General features: G+C 34.3%; 1 protein-coding gene across 3 annotated transcripts in view; it reads left to right on the plus strand.

The window, feature by feature from the left end:
• The window catches only part of NOL4 (nucleolar protein 4), a 139,417-nt gene that overhangs the window by 41,904 nt on the left and 81,436 nt on the right, over window positions 1-16,077 (plus strand). For all 3 annotated transcript variants that reach the window (XM_070942314.1, XM_070942315.1, XM_070942316.1), the window contains exons 2-4: window positions 2,108-2,257; window positions 10,874-10,985; window positions 15,388-15,500. In XM_070942314.1, the coding sequence (XP_070798415.1) occupies window positions 2,108-2,257; window positions 10,874-10,985; window positions 15,388-15,500 (375 nt within the window). The remainder of the gene's footprint in view (window positions 1-2,107; window positions 2,258-10,873; window positions 10,986-15,387; window positions 15,501-16,077) is intronic.

Here is a 16,077-nt window from a genome sequence, read left to right on the forward strand (position 1 = left end):
GCTTCTTAAAGAAAAATATATAATTCAGTGTCATGGTTGATATATTCAATCTCCAAGTAGCATTAGGGAAGATTCAAGACAGAAATTTTGGAGATGTTTTGCCAGCCAATATAAGCTATATTGATGTAACTGGAGAAATGTACTGACTTAGTGGTCATATTTACTTCACACAAATGAAGCAGAGTTAGGGATTTTGTAAAATTTTCTATGTTAAATTTTGTAATGATTCTGGCAAGGCATGATGACAGTGAAGGGTTAAATTTATTTTTAACAAATTCCCAGCCATTGATGACAGGAAGCATCCCAAGCATTTTTAGGAGAACATTGTCAACTTTTTGTGATATCACCAATCCCTTCCACACTGTGATGTGGAAGAAAAGAGGAAAAACTTGCAACACTATATGAAGTACTGATTTACATGTACCTTCCAATCATACTTCCTGTCCAGGGCTGGGTTTCAAAACCCGTTGCTACCGGTTCGCTCGTGGTGTGCGCGCACAACGCTTCTGTGCATGTACAGAAGCATCCAGGCAGGTGGGCAGAGCCTCCCGCCGCTACCAGTTCTCCCAATCCGGGGCGAACCAGTAGCAACCGACCACTGTTCCTGTCCCTTCTAATGAAGAAGATGAAGAGGAGGAAGGAGAGGAGGAGCTGTATGTCACCAATTTCTGCTCAGTTCCAACATAGCTACAGAGAATACTATAGAAGATGAAGTAATAAGAAGCCTCCTTTCTGTCATCTAACAAAAAACCCCTAGCAGAAAAAAGCCTTAAGTATCATGCAAAGAAAAAAAATGTCTTTAATGAGCAAGAAAAATAAGAGCAAATAAGACAATTTTTTCCAACCACAACAGGTTCAATTGAAGGTTACAGTAAGAAACATGACAAATATTCTAGGCCGATGTTTCACGACCATGCCCACTTTCAGATCGGTGACTTCAAACTCCCGAATTCCCCAGTCAGCAAAGCACCTATAGATTTATAGCAACTGTATGGTGTGCAACATAAATGTGCCAGCAAAACAAAACAAAAAACACGGTATCACATCAGCATTACACAAGATCAAGACAGAGAATATATTCAGTATTCTGCAGTAAGGCTCTTCTTCCACCCACTCAGGTGCGCTTTCCAGATTCAGCAGATCAGACTAAGCACAGTATTAGTCCCAGTCCACTGAAGTGAACCATGTGTAAATTCCATTCAAGTGGCAGCATTTAAGTTAACTGAATCTAATTGTATTAATCTGACTGGCTGAATTTCTATAACTATTAACAGAATAATACATCCAACTGAACATAAGTGGATTTATTCCTGAATATTTATGTTTAAGATTTCACAGATGTCTAATGCTCTTTGGATGTGAGCCAGCATTTTACCTGAGGCCTCACCATTGCTAAATATGTTATTTGTCAAGTACTGGGTCAAATATTTATGCAGTTGTCCTCACACATTTGCGAGAGGCTTACGCAGCTAAATCAACTAGAGCTAATGCAGTACCAACACCCCACCACATTTTTCTTTTCTACTACTAACTCACTTTTTTTCAGTGCTGTTGTAACTTAAAATGGTCACTAAGCAAATGATTGTAAGTCAAGGACTACCTGTAAAAAGCAGTAGTCAGCCAATTCAAAGGGATATTAAATAAAATGTTCCAATTATCCTAATGGATCCATAAACATGATTTTGGTGAAACCAGACCTTGTTTTAAGATTCAGTAGAAATCTTAAACACATACACATACATGTATGTGTCTGTGTGTGTACTATGTGTGTGTGTGTGAGTGCATATATATATATATATATGCACACATAGAAATCTATTGAACTCATTCACAAATTCTGTTCAAACCAAATCAATTCTTCTAATTAAAATGCAATTTTGAATCAGTTTTTGACTGCTTCTATTCCAATTAAATATAAACCATAACTTAGAATCCTATATACATCTATATTTATTGTGTAGTGATAATATTAGTATCATTGATTTAACTGTTAATTGGTATATGATCTTTAGATAACAGTGTCAATATCTACAATTTACTGTGGCCATAAGGTATGTTTTCTAGTAATTTATGAATTCATTTTGTGTTTCCTGTCATTTCTTCTTAGGATGGAATTGGGGTAGATGAAAAGCTGTCATTAAGACAGGTAGCTGTTGTTGAAGATTTCTTTGATATAATCTACTCCATGCACGTGGAAACAGGACCAAATGGAGAGCAAATCAGAAAACATGCTGGACAAAAAAGAACCTATAAAGCAGTAAGTAAATAATCTTACACAAAGAGGAACGGCATATTGCTATTTTTTATCCAAGATAAATAAGGCATATTTGTCAATTATCTTTCAATCAAACCATTTTATCCCTACATGGATCTATGTTGATTTGCATTAATAAGCTGAGATGTGCTTTAATATATTTGGATTCCAAGTGAAGAAAGAATGCAGATATTATATTGTGCCAATAGTGTACAAATTATTTGAATTATAATAAAGTAAGATATAATAAGACCCATGTTGATCAGATAGATCAGAACCAATTCACCAGTATATTTAAATAATCTTTCATACTTATTTTCCTCTAACTGCTAGAGAAATCAAGTTGTATATATATTCTGTGTCCTACTTATCAAGCTGATTCTTTTGTTTTTAACATTTTATTTATAAAATGCTTGATAAGTTATGTTATCCTTAGGGGTATACTCATTTTTGTTACCAGCAGTTTAGACATTGATGGCTGTGTGTTGCGTTATTTTGAGGGGACAGCACATTTACACTGTTATACAAGCTGTATACTCACTACTTTACATTGTAGCCAAGTGTCATTTCTTCCGTGTTGTCACATGAAAAGATATACTGAAATATTTACAAAATGTGAGGGGGTGTACTCACTTCTGTGATATATGGTACTGTAAATATTACTTATGCATATTAATATATATATTAATATATATATACCATATATTAATATACTATATTAATAGTTTCAAGTTTATTAGATTTCTATACCGCCCTTCTCCTGAAGGACTCAGGGCATTGTACAGCCATATTAAAACACATAGATTTATAAAATTTAAAACCAATTAAAATCGAATATAAAAATTTGGCCCGCGAATTAAAACACACATACACCCATTTTAAAATTTGTACTAGGCCAGTCCGGCTTGCTGGAACAAAAGGGTCTTAAGGACGCAGTGAAAAATACGCAGATCAGGGCTAAGACGAAGCTCTAGGGGCAGCTCATTCCAGAGGGCTGGTGCCCCCACAGAGAAGGCTCTCCCTCTGGGTGTCGCCAGTCGGCATTTATCTTGGATAAAATAGTAAATGAAAATGTTCCCCAATAATTTTAGTAGGTATACAATCTTCAGGAAACATTATAAATTTATATTTTTTTAAAGTTTGAATCACTTTATTCTTAACAGTATTTTAATTTTAATGTGGGCTGTCTTTATTACTTTCATAGTGAACCAGCTTTCCAGTTTGAAACCCCAGTTTTATTTCTCCAGTCACAAACATGCCTTCTTAAGTCCTCCTCTACCTATCTAATTCATCTTTTAATCAAATAATGTACTTTTACATTACAGTGGGGCATTGTTAATAGTTATGTATGAATCAAACAAGTTCCAAATTGAAGAAAGCAATATTCAATTTGAGTTTTAGAGATATAAAAGGAACAAAATTCAGTTTCAATGAATTTGAGATTAATTCAATAACAAATTGACCACTGAACTAATACGGAACATTAATATGTCTTTTGATTTTTCATTGAGATAACATAACAGAGATGATAGATTATTATTTCCAAAACATTAATGATGAAAGTTTAAGACAAATAACTTCAAGACTTTATATAATAAAAATGTGAAATAATTTTAAGGAAAATTATTGAATTGGCCCCAACCTTCTTCAACTTCTTTGCAAAAACTATTTCAAAAATTATTATTATTATTATTTATTTATTTGTCAAACATGTATAAGATAACAGATATAAGTATAAACATGATTATGAATACAGGAAATAGATACGAATAAATGGGGACAATAGGACAGGGACAGTAGGCATGTTGGTGTACTTACGCACACCCCTTACAGACCTCATAAGCTTTATTAAAAATAAAAAAGCCTATGACTTGATTTTTTTGCGCTAAAGAGCCTACTGATATACTGTAGCTCTTTGGCAGGGTTAACATTTTCCGAGAATTATGGGCTGCCTGTTAATTTAAAAAATGGAGGTGTATATATTAATACTTGCATATATAATATAATATAAAAAGCCTTTATTATACACAATCATATAACTGAAAACCCCCAAGATCTATCTATGCAATGAAAATTCACTTAGAGCGTAGTCAGGACAGATAAATACTGTGTTTTCCCAAAAATAAGACCCTGTCTTATTTTTTTCTGAACCCTGAAGTAAGCGCTTGGCCTTATTGCCATGCACTCAAAAACCTGATTGGGCTTATTATCAGGGTATGTCTTATTTTGAGGGAAACAGGGTACCTGAATGAAACAAAACTGGTTGTTTATTTTTTATTTGGGGGGAAAATTGAGAGACTTAAGAAATAAATTACCATTAGGAGAAATCAAATAATCAAGAGACTGAATGACCCGAACAGTTGCAGACAGATTGGAATACAGAGACTGTCATTGACTATATTACAGATCAGATGAATAAACTGAAAGTTAAGAAATAATGAAAATAAAACAGTATAGTTTTAGTGAAAAGAAGGTAATACAAGAAAGAGCAAATCAGGTTGTAAAAAGAACAGGAGAGTATACCATGTTTCTCATCCGTCTTTCCTCCAACTCAACTCATCTAAAGAAATTATATCACATGAGTGTGGCACACATACGCTCACTCTTCTGATAGTGTTCTGACAAGCATGATTTTACAGATGTAATCAAACTCATTGACTGCCTACTCAGAACATAGTCTGAGAAACACTGTACTCAGCCCTCATTCTCAGCTTTGTTCACATATGGAAAGAAAATTTCAGTGGTGTGCAAGAATTTGCAAAATCAAAAAGTAAATCCATTCTCTGAATAACCCTTAAATTTCTCCAAAGCTATTTGAAAACACCCGATTTGATTTGGTGCCTTAGATGATGCAAAATTTCTACGTGTAAAACTCTTTAAAAAGGACTTTAAAACATCACAGAACCACAAGGCAGTGGGCCCTTATATACCCCTCCTTTTTTTTTTACTTTAGCAATTCAGAGAAAGGGTGAGCAGCTGATTCTTCTAGGAATTTATTGGAGTCATTAGACTGAAGCTGTGGAGACTTTAGAATTAAGCAATATTCAATACAATAATTAAAAGTTTGTTGTAAGATTTTTTGAACATAAAAATATTTTTTTGTGTAAGCTAGTAGGGTAATCTTGGAACCAAACCAGTATCATTCATTATAAAATAACATGATAAATATTCTTATTACGTAAAAATGCATTGAATATATAAAGAAGAAATATAATCACAGTCTTTACAACCTTTCACTTTTCCTATTCCGTCCCTCTGTAGAATCAAGTATATCATCAAGTGTTCAGAATGTTTAGGAATTAAGAGGTACATCTGCCATTTTGAGAAAATGTTTCATAAATTAATTTCTATAGTTGTGAAACATACATTTTATGAAAGTCTGATTGCTGAAGTAGAAAAACCTGAACTAATTTGTCGTACAATAATGAATAGCAATAACAATAGCACTTAGATTTATATACCGCTATATACAGTGCTTTACAGCCCTCTCTAAGCAGTTTACAGAGTCAGCATATTTGCTCCTAACAATCTGGGTCCTCATTTTACTGATCTCGGAAGGATGTGAGTCAATTTTGAGCCTGGTGAGATTCGAACTGCCAAATTGCAGGCAGCCAGCAGTTAGCAGAAGTAGCCTGCAGTACTGCATTCTAACCACCGTGCCACTGCGGCTCTTGAAGAGGGGAGGATTTTGCCTACAAATTTCACAGTAAGCATTTCAGTCCATATAGCATAGCCTCCACTTGACTGAAGATAAGTTAGTGAGGCTAAAAGCAAGAAACTAATGAAGAAACTAAATGAAAAACAGAAATAATTTTTGAGTCCTAGCAACAAAAAAGTGGTTACTTATATGTACAGTTTTGTCCTGTGACATAAATTTTCCTTTGTTTCATTCATTTGTTAGAAAAGTAATCCAATTAATTTCCCCAAATTATTATTAAATAATTTCCTTTATAATTAATTTAGTTTCCAAAATGTATAGAGAAGTCTCAATGAAATCACTTCCCCATATTTAGTCATTATTTCCCCAGATCCTGGCCCCAATCAAGTCACATTCAAATAATTTTCAATATGTTGTTTTCTATTTTATCTGCTAACTAATCATTTTAGGATTTTTGTCAGCCAATTTGTCCATTCTTTTTTTCTCTCTGCCATCAATTATCTCAGTCAGCTAATTTACCATTTCCCTAATTTCTTATTTTATGTCTTTCTCTCACAGAGAAATAATATGAATGATTACTTCAATTTTTAATGCAAGAATTAGATCAAGTAACTTTTCTAATGTTGCAATGCTACTTACATGTATCTATGAGAAAGCTTCATTAATCTCAATATAACTTATTTCTGAGCAAATATTGGGGGTTCACTATTAAATATTATATACACAAGATAAATAAATATTTTCAACTTTAATGATGCCATTATCTATATATCAGGATAATCTTGCATGCTAGGATGTTTATTTATCTTGAACTGCATGTGTGAACAAATTAAGTATCATTGGTCTGACTCTGCAACTCTGAAAAATAATAAATAATTTGTGGCACTATAAAGCTGGCAAATTTGTTTTGGGACACTGGTCATTTGTAAACAAGTAGGTAGAGGATAAAACTGAAAAACACTTGAGGGAAAATCCTGGATGTATACATGAATGACAGTGTCCTGTCATGTCAAAGCTGCTATGCCTGTAGGGCAGTTGGTGGTCAAATACAGGAGTACTAATGGGCGCTACATGTGGCAAGTAAATTGTATGACAGCTATCACAACATCAAGCAATGCACAATATCTGTCCTAGCTAACAGACAGTTTCTCTTTCAGCAGCAAAGTTGTGAGCAGCCTGCTCCCTGTTTCATTATATCAGAAAGTACCTATATCAAAAATTTACTTGACAAGTTCAAAATGATTTCATACTAAATCTAGTTCTTAAAGCAACAAAAAAATAATTTACTTATAAAATGGAATAACACTTCCACAATCATGCAAAGATAAACTCAATTTCATTGGAACTTTTCCTGGTTACCTGCTCATTCACATTGTGAGATTTTTTCTTTGTAATTTCTATCACTATAGCTGCTTTATCCAAGGTACTTCTCTCAAGATATTTATGGCATTGATTTAAAGAGAAAGTAAATATTGTGGAGAATAAAATAAGTTTTTGAAAACACACAATTCATTTGGAATTTTCTAAACATATACAATTTTTAGGATAAAAGTCATCAGTATATTCATTTTAATTGTACACATTTTAATAGCTACCATATGGATGCTGTTTCAAATTTGTTCAGTTACACAACTGCCATTGTGTAGGCTACATGACATGTTGAAGACAAATTCTCACAAGTAATATTGTGCAATGAATTGCTTTACATCTCAGGTTATCCATGCTTGTGTATGTATGTGTGTATTATGTGTGTGCATTATTTTAAAGTAATTTCTTTATAGCATAGGCATACATTATATTGGAAGATTTTATTTTATTTATATCATGGGACCTTAGCTGATGACTTTGCCTAAATAAATAATAAAATAAAATAAAGAAATAAACAAACCACAAAACCTTTTCATATATTATCAGTTTTAAATACATTATGTTTAAAATTAGTTTTATCATGAATGAATCCATTTCAAAGATGTTTTAGCTGCCAAAATTTGACCAACTGCAAAACTATACCATTAATAAATCAAACTGTGCAATGCATCTATACATTTTAAAATCATATATGAAACATATGTATTACTTATTAGCCTCTACTCTGCCAATGACAATGAGGACTTCCAGAGAGGCAGATTCTCCTCCCCCTCTTCCCCATTTCTTTTATACCAAATATCTTGAGCAGAGTGAATAGGCACAGTGGTGAAGGAGAACAAAGAAAAGTGATACTGAAATCAAGCAGAACAAGGCTTTAGTATAACTTATCTAATAGTGACTAATAATTTGCCTAAAATCAAGCCTTTTAAAACAATGCTTCAATGGATGAAATTTCAAATGCAATGAAAATCCTACTCCAAAAGAGTACATTGAGTATAGTTTCCAGCATGATAATTAATTACATCTATTGAATGCCTATGTTTCTTTGTATACATCACATCAAACATGCTTTGTCATCTTTTTCTAAATCATCAATTATTTAATAACAATAACACAGTCATATTACTCTAAATGTTTAGCATTTGTCATGTACTAGAAAGGGCATTGTTTGGAAATATATTAGTGCAGTATATAATACAGTAACTGTACCACTGGTTATGTAAATCAGAAGAGCGTCTTTTTTAAAAAAGAGTAAATACATATATCTCTATGCTGCTTCTTTCATGACATACTAGAGTTCAGCAAGGAAGTTGCCTAGAAACAGAAAGAAGAAATATGGAGGCATAACCTTGTTTTATCTCTGTTGCATCTGATGAATAACACTGCTAACAGTATTTGCAACACATATCCTGTGCTGCAATTCTATGTGCTATATTGTGGCATGTAGGTGGCATGTAGAGGAATGTCACACAAGAATTCTGCATTAGTCTGAAGAAAGGGACAGATTTCTCTTTTCACACACAATCATATTGGAGATAGAGGCAATTTATTTTTGGCTTGTTTGGTATCATTCAAACTATATTAATCTATATACTACTAAAACTCTCATGCTTGTTTGATAGTTTGTAACTTAAGAGCCTGAAGAAGGGAGGGAGGGAAAAAAAAAGGAAAGAGAAGGGATGGAAGGGAAGTAGGAAAGAATAGGGGGCTCCCACATCCACTGATTTTTTATTTTTATTTTTTTGCCTGTCTGTAGTCATTCTGTTTCTCTGCTTAGATAAGAAAACATCTCTGAAATGCTGATCCAATGGGTTATTATGGGTGTTACTTCTAAAAGTATTTAATATGCAAGTATACAGAGAAAATTGATTACTTTCTGCCCAAAGTTCCAGCAGAATATATGTTCTCTCTCCCCTATTTCCCCCCACAAAAATACCCTGTGATGTAGGTTGATAGAAGTTGAAGTAACTGGCCTAAAGTCACTCAGTTTGCTCCATGGCTGAAGGTGGTCTTGAAACTAAGTCTCCTTTGTGCAATCCAATGTTTTCTCCAGGCATTATACTATTAAGTTCTAGTGTATGAAATGTATATCAGTTTCACAGTTTAACTCTTTTGTTTTCCAAATAAAATTCTATCCTACCTGAATGAATTATGAACTCAATACAATTTTTGATTAAAATAAATGAAGCATTCCCCAAAATACAGGTTGCTAATGAATCCACAAGAATGCTTCATTAATTTCAATGCACTAAATTTTTGAATATGTTAGTGAAATTAACTAATGTGTACAGACTATTTTCACTCTTAATGTTACATACTGATTGAGTCTGCCTGGCAGCAACATGGCAGTGTCCAATATAATTGTTTATTGTTGAAAGTAGAACTAAGTAGAACTAAAGGCTATGTTGGATAGGGGCTTCTGTACATAGCAATCCATGGGGTAGGCAAGATGGGAAGTGATCAAGTATATCTTAATATTGTGATACTAGGTCTGCCCCTTATGCACAGTGCACAATGGAATATTATGATGTGTATATAAAATGAAGGTACTTCTGTTGTAATTTTTAGAGGATTTTGATATCATGGTTTGGAACGAATATCTATATTGAAACGTGTTGAAATAACTAGCAATAGCAATAGCATTTAGACTTATACATGGCTTCACAATGCTTTACAGCACTCTCTAAGCGGTTTACAGAGTCAGAATATTGTCCCCAATAATCTGGGTTCTCATTTTACTGACCTGAGAAGAATGGAAAGCTGAATCAACCTTGAGCCAGTGAGATTTGAACTGTTGAACTGCTGAACTGCTGGCAGTTGTCAGCAGAATTAGCCTGCAATACTGTATTCTAACTACTGCATCACCACAGCTCTGTAGCTAAAAAAGGAAAATTATTTGCTATATTGGGTTTTAATCATGACAGATTGAGATGCAATTATATTTTCCCTTTTTTTATCCAGAGCATCTTCTGGAAGGATGAGGTTATCTGTATTATTTATTTAAATGATCATGCATCTGAATTTATCATGTTATTCTCATAGTAAGGTAACTTTGCAAAGCCTTTCACCATTGTGCATTAAAAATAACTTCACTAGGTTATATTTTTTGCTGAATTTAAAATCTATTCAATGGTGTGGATTCACTTCCACAAAGGTGCAGTGGAACACCTGGCATCTGACACTGTGGTAACTTTAAAAGTAGCTGCATCTTCTACTGTCTAAAATTGACACACAATTAACAAAATATTATAAAAAGGCAAAATTGGGGACAGAATGAAAACAATGGTAAAATAACAGAACTATAACAGATAAATGCACATATTTTGGGCATACGAACAAAAGACATTTTGGAAGCATCATCTGAGCATTTATTATTTTCTCAATTTTTTTGTCATAAGCAAAAATGATTTTATTAACATTATTTGGTAGAACAAGTAAACTGCTATTGCTTGAAATTCAATTAGTATTCAGGCATACTTTATAGAATTTTCAGGAATTATGATATCATATATTTTATTTAGAAATATGATAGGTTCCATTAAATCATACCCTCAGCTTATATCATAATGCTTATATGTCATCATTCATTTCAGATTTCAGAGACTTATGCCTTTCTACCGAGAGAAGCAGTGACACGATTCCTAATGAGCTGCTCAGAGTGCCAGAAGAGAATGCATTTAAACCCAGATGGAGCTGATCATAAAGGTAGGTTTAGTGTCAAATAATGAGATGTAAAGCATATTATTCATAGTCCATTTATATTTTCCTGATTTAAGTAAAGACTCATAAAAATTGTACACTAGAATGGTTGAAACATTCATACCATCCCATTTCTGCATATACTGTGTTGTATGTCTCCAGAATTCCCTGAAACGGTTATATGTAATACAAACCTTTGCTCTTATATAGCCACAATAAGGGCAAGATTTTTTTTTTCTTCTGTTCAGTCATGCCCAATTCTTGGCAAGTCCTTGCAGTTTTCTTGGCAAGATTTTCCAGAACTGGTTTGCCATTGCTTCCTTCCTAGGGCTGAGAGAAAATGACTGGCCCAAGGTCACCCATGTACAGGCAGGACTAGAAGTCACAGTCTTCTGCTCTCTAGGCTAACCCTTTAACCACTACACCAAGATATGATAGTTTTCATTCATTTTCTTTGTATGTAAAAGAATGTTTTTCTAAAATATTACATAATAACTATCCTCTATTGGTATAATAAGATGATGTGTGAAAATTCAATGCATGATTTTTTTGCAGCTAAACCCGTCCTTCAGTGTTGTGATAGTGGGGAAAAGGATCTGGTGAGTGCAAGGTATGCAGTCCTGAGATCCTGGAGGATGGTACAGTCTGAATCTAACTAATGAAATGTCAATGATAATATTTAGGATGGGTTAAAGTACAGATAAATTCTAGGTTAGATATAAATCAAAGATAAATAACATATTCTGAAATGAAAAACTCTGCTCTCTCTCCTCTGACTCCATGCATCTATAGAAATCTTTCATTAAGTATGAAATATAAATAAATAAGTCCTCTTAAATTACATTTGAATTGTAGAAGGAAAGTTCTTTCTCACAGAGAGAGAAACTCATAGATCTCATAGAAAACATAAGAATTTTGAGGGGAGGCAAAAGTGAGACAATTTTCTCAGATCAGCTAGTTACCCTGATTGTTTGACTGATTTTATGCCATCGAGTTGCTATTGATTCTTAGCGACACAGATGTTCTCCATGATGATTTGCCTCTAACCTGGTCTTCAATTCTTTCAATGTTTCCTATCCCTGAACCATGCCTAAATATTGTTTGCTCCCATTCTGTGTTATTCACTGGATTATTCTCTAGCATACTTAGTGGAGTTTTGAGATAAAAGAACTTAAGGTTAAAATGCAGAAAGGGGATAAGAAATACTAGTCATAAGAAAAAATATAGTTAAATTTAGTTTTCCCTAATTCATTATACCTTTCCATATCTATCATGTGCAAGAAACCAGGTAGAGTTCAAAAGTACTGCAAGTTTATTCCAAGTAATCTACATGCAAGAATCTGATCTATTAATGGTCAAGGCCCATTGACACCAGATAGCAATCAACAGATTTCCAAAATCTCTTTCAGGGGTGTAGGGATTCCAGACTCCAGACTGATGATGCATTTGACCCCACCTTGGGCTCAGCCTGGTCACCTCCTACATTATCTTTGGAAATTATCCTGGCTTTCATTGTGTTCATACCAGTTCATTCATTGCATTTTGTTTTCAGATCTTTCATCTTTTATTTTTGAGGATCTCAACTCCACTGAAGCATAATTCTTGGCCTATCCCTTGCTCGCTATCCATTCACTTTTCTTGATGTCATTCACCTTGGTGCTGAATCATAGCATTCATAAGACATTATTTTTCGACTGCGCTGAAATTACTTTATGTTTCTCTTAACATAACCAATTCTTATTCCATTTAACAAAATGGTCAGAAGCATGCTGTTATAGTTATAAACTAATAAAATATTGAATTCCCAAAAGAAGCATGCTGCTATAGATATTCATTTTTGCTCATTTTTTACAAACACTCATGCCTTACATTATGCCACATACTACACATTATTGTTCTATTTGCATTTGCATACCTTAACATTTCTCTATTTATTTCCCTATATTTAATAAATATTCTATTAAAATATAGGAATTAATTCAGTTACTATAATTTGTAATTGTTCGCTTCCTCTTTCCTATCAAAAACAATTGTGTTGGTATTTGATAATTAATTTTCAGATCCATATTCACGTTATATTATTGTGGGAAAGCAGCAGATGAAACATTTGGTATTTATCTCAGAAGAGGCAATTCAGTGAAAGACTCCCTTAAGTAATATTACTGAGTTTATGAACCAATTCTTGCCATTTTCATATCTTAGACTAGCATTAAAAATCTATATTGTTTTTGCTTCCTTATGTTGCCAGCCATGAGGGTCTTGACAACAATCTTGAAAACTTGGTTGCCACTCCCTCCTTCTCAGTTCCCTTTTGGGGAGAAGATCAAAACAAAGTAAGAGATGAGGAGTTCTCTCCATCATGCTTGCTTCTTTCCATCACCTGTTACCATCCTATTCTATCCTATTATTTTCTTGTACTAATGGGTTCACGCCTTCCTTTTTCTTTCTTTCACTATTTACAGTACCAAAAAAGCCTTTTGGTTTCTTTTAGCTTCCCCATGTGAGTCTAAGTTACTTCTGCACTTTAGCCTTCCAACTTCATTTCAGTAGCTATTTGCTACTTACTGATTCAGTTGCTTGGTGATTATATCCACGTTCCATTTCCTCAATATGTCTTTCTAACACTCAGTTCATCTAAAAGCCTGCTGTGCAATTTCTAAATTTCTAAAATGTCCATTTTTTTCTCATTGAAAAGGTCCGTAACTTTAGTTTTAGTAATATGTTTTTGAGAAATTCCCAACTTTCTTACATAATCTTGGATCTCAGAATTTTTTCCCATGGGATCCTCCATATTACTTCTCTGGAATTGCCTTTTCTGAAACATATTGTGCGCACTATTATGCCCCAGTTTCTCTTTCTGCAGTATCTTGAATCTAAAGATGATATGGTCATTTCTCCCCAAAAATCCCATTCCTATCTAGGAGGCCTGATCCTCCTGTTCTTGTCTTCAGTGTTCTGAAACATGAAATAAGCAGCAAGACTACTGAGAAATTTAGGAAGCTTGCAGTTTTGGTGAACCAGGTTTTCCAACAAATATCTGGGTTGTTGAAGTTTCCTTTATTACTATGTCTGTCATCCCTGAAAATTCTTTTAACTAGTCCAGGAGTGCTGTATCTGGAGGTTCTGCCTAGCTTGATGGTGTACAGCAGTTGTCTCCCCACTCCTCAATAATACCATCTTTGTTTCCTGCCTTGTGTTTTTATCCAAATCTTCTTGGACTTTCCTGGATCTCAATATCTGAATGCACTTCCTTCTTGTATAATGCCACTCCTCCACTTTTGTTTGGTCTTTTGAATAAGTTATATCTTTCAAAGTTATATCATCACCAGATGGCCATAGATATGGACCTCAGGCACTCTCATAGCCTTGATCAATGTAGACTAGGGGTGTCAAACTCGATTTCCTTGAGGGCCGCATCAGGGTTGACCTGAGGGGGCCGGGATGGGCATAGCCAGCTTGACATCACTCCTGTTGGAGGTGCCTCTGTTGGCCCGAGTGCTCTGCCAGTGAAAACAGGCTCCTGAGCTCTGTTTTCGGCTGCTGCAGCCTCCTGCAACCCTCTGCCAGTGAAAATGGAGCTCCGGAGGGCCATGTGTGGTCTTCCTGACCTCTGTTTTCACTGGTGGAGGGTTGCAGGAGGCCGCACCAGCTGAAAACAGAGCTCGAGAGCCCACTTTCACTGGCAGAAGCACCACGAGCTAGTCCTTCACTGTTTCCAGGGTGGCCCCATGGGCCAAATGTAAGTACCCCGTGGGCAGGATCTGGCCCCCCGGCCTTGAGTTTGACACACCTGAGTAGGCCATTGCATAATGTATTTCAGAAGGTGTACAAAAAGGAAGATGTAGAATGTAGAATGATATTTGCCTTCACATAGCATGGCACATGCTCCTTTCTGTGTGCTAATCATACAGCCGATATCATTCATTATGGGCATATTTTGTTAAAATGTGCGGAAGCATAACAAAAGCCCTTTTACAAGGCAACAACTAGATACATGCAATGTGCTGCCACACTTTCTGGATGTATTGTCATTTAACTACATAACCTGGATGTAGCTTTCTTGCTGAAATTAAAGTCAGGATTAGTGAGACAGGAGGCTGCCTGAAATCCTATGCAGGCTACCTTGAACTCTATTATGAAGAAAAATGATACATATGTAATTAATTATGGGGCTTTCATTGCACCTCTTACAAATCTTTCTATTTAAAATATCTCAATATATTTTTATTGTCATGTAAAAGTTTGTAGTTGTGAACAAATTTTTATAATCCCCATGGAGTTTATCAAGTTGCAGTTGCTGATTAATTTTTCCTAAAATGGAAATATTCTAAACACTTAGTTTGCAATTAATTTGCTTATAGAACCCTATAATTATCACATGATATATGATATGTTCTAATTCTTTCAGATAATGGAAAACCTCCAACATTGGTGACAAGCATGATTGATTATAATATGCCAATCACAATGGCCTATATGAAGCATATGAAGCTGCAGCTATTAAATTCCCAACAAGATGAGGTAAATACTTTGTTTGTTCATATTAATAATAATTATATTCAAATTACATTCATATAATTTTCTGTGTGAGGTTTGGACTTGGGTTAAGAGTTTTTCTTTTTAATGCAATTTGATTTTTCCAGATGGAAAATATGGTAAACATGAGAACTTTAAAAAAAAAACCCTATTATATAGAATTCATAAATTATAAATAGGTAATATTTTAGATAATTTTGCTAACTGAACAGCTACTGTCCAAATAATGGGGAAAATATGGGAAGCAACATGATAGGACATTTTTTTTCATAGTGTCATTGGTTGTCTTGAAAAGAATCAAGAAAGTTTAAAAGCAATAAATTGTCTCTGAAAATTTGACTATCTTGACTATTTGGAAAGATTGAATGACAGGGTTAGAAATAATAACAATACATTTGTCTCTTACTTATAAATTGGGGAGAGAGATATATACATGACAAAGTTGATAAGATGGCACTCACTGAACTGAACTTAGCAGCTTGAAGATGTGTGGATTTCAACTCCCAGAATTCCCAAGCCAGCATTCTTGCTGGGGAATTCTGGGAATTGAAGTTCACATGTT

Source organism: Pituophis catenifer, unplaced genomic scaffold (assembly GCF_029215685.1).
Source record: "Pituophis catenifer annectens isolate HBS135680 unplaced genomic scaffold, rPitCat1.0.hap2 SCAF_3, whole genome shotgun sequence".
Classification (NCBI taxonomy): Eukaryota; Metazoa; Chordata; class Lepidosauria; order Squamata; family Colubridae; genus Pituophis; species Pituophis catenifer.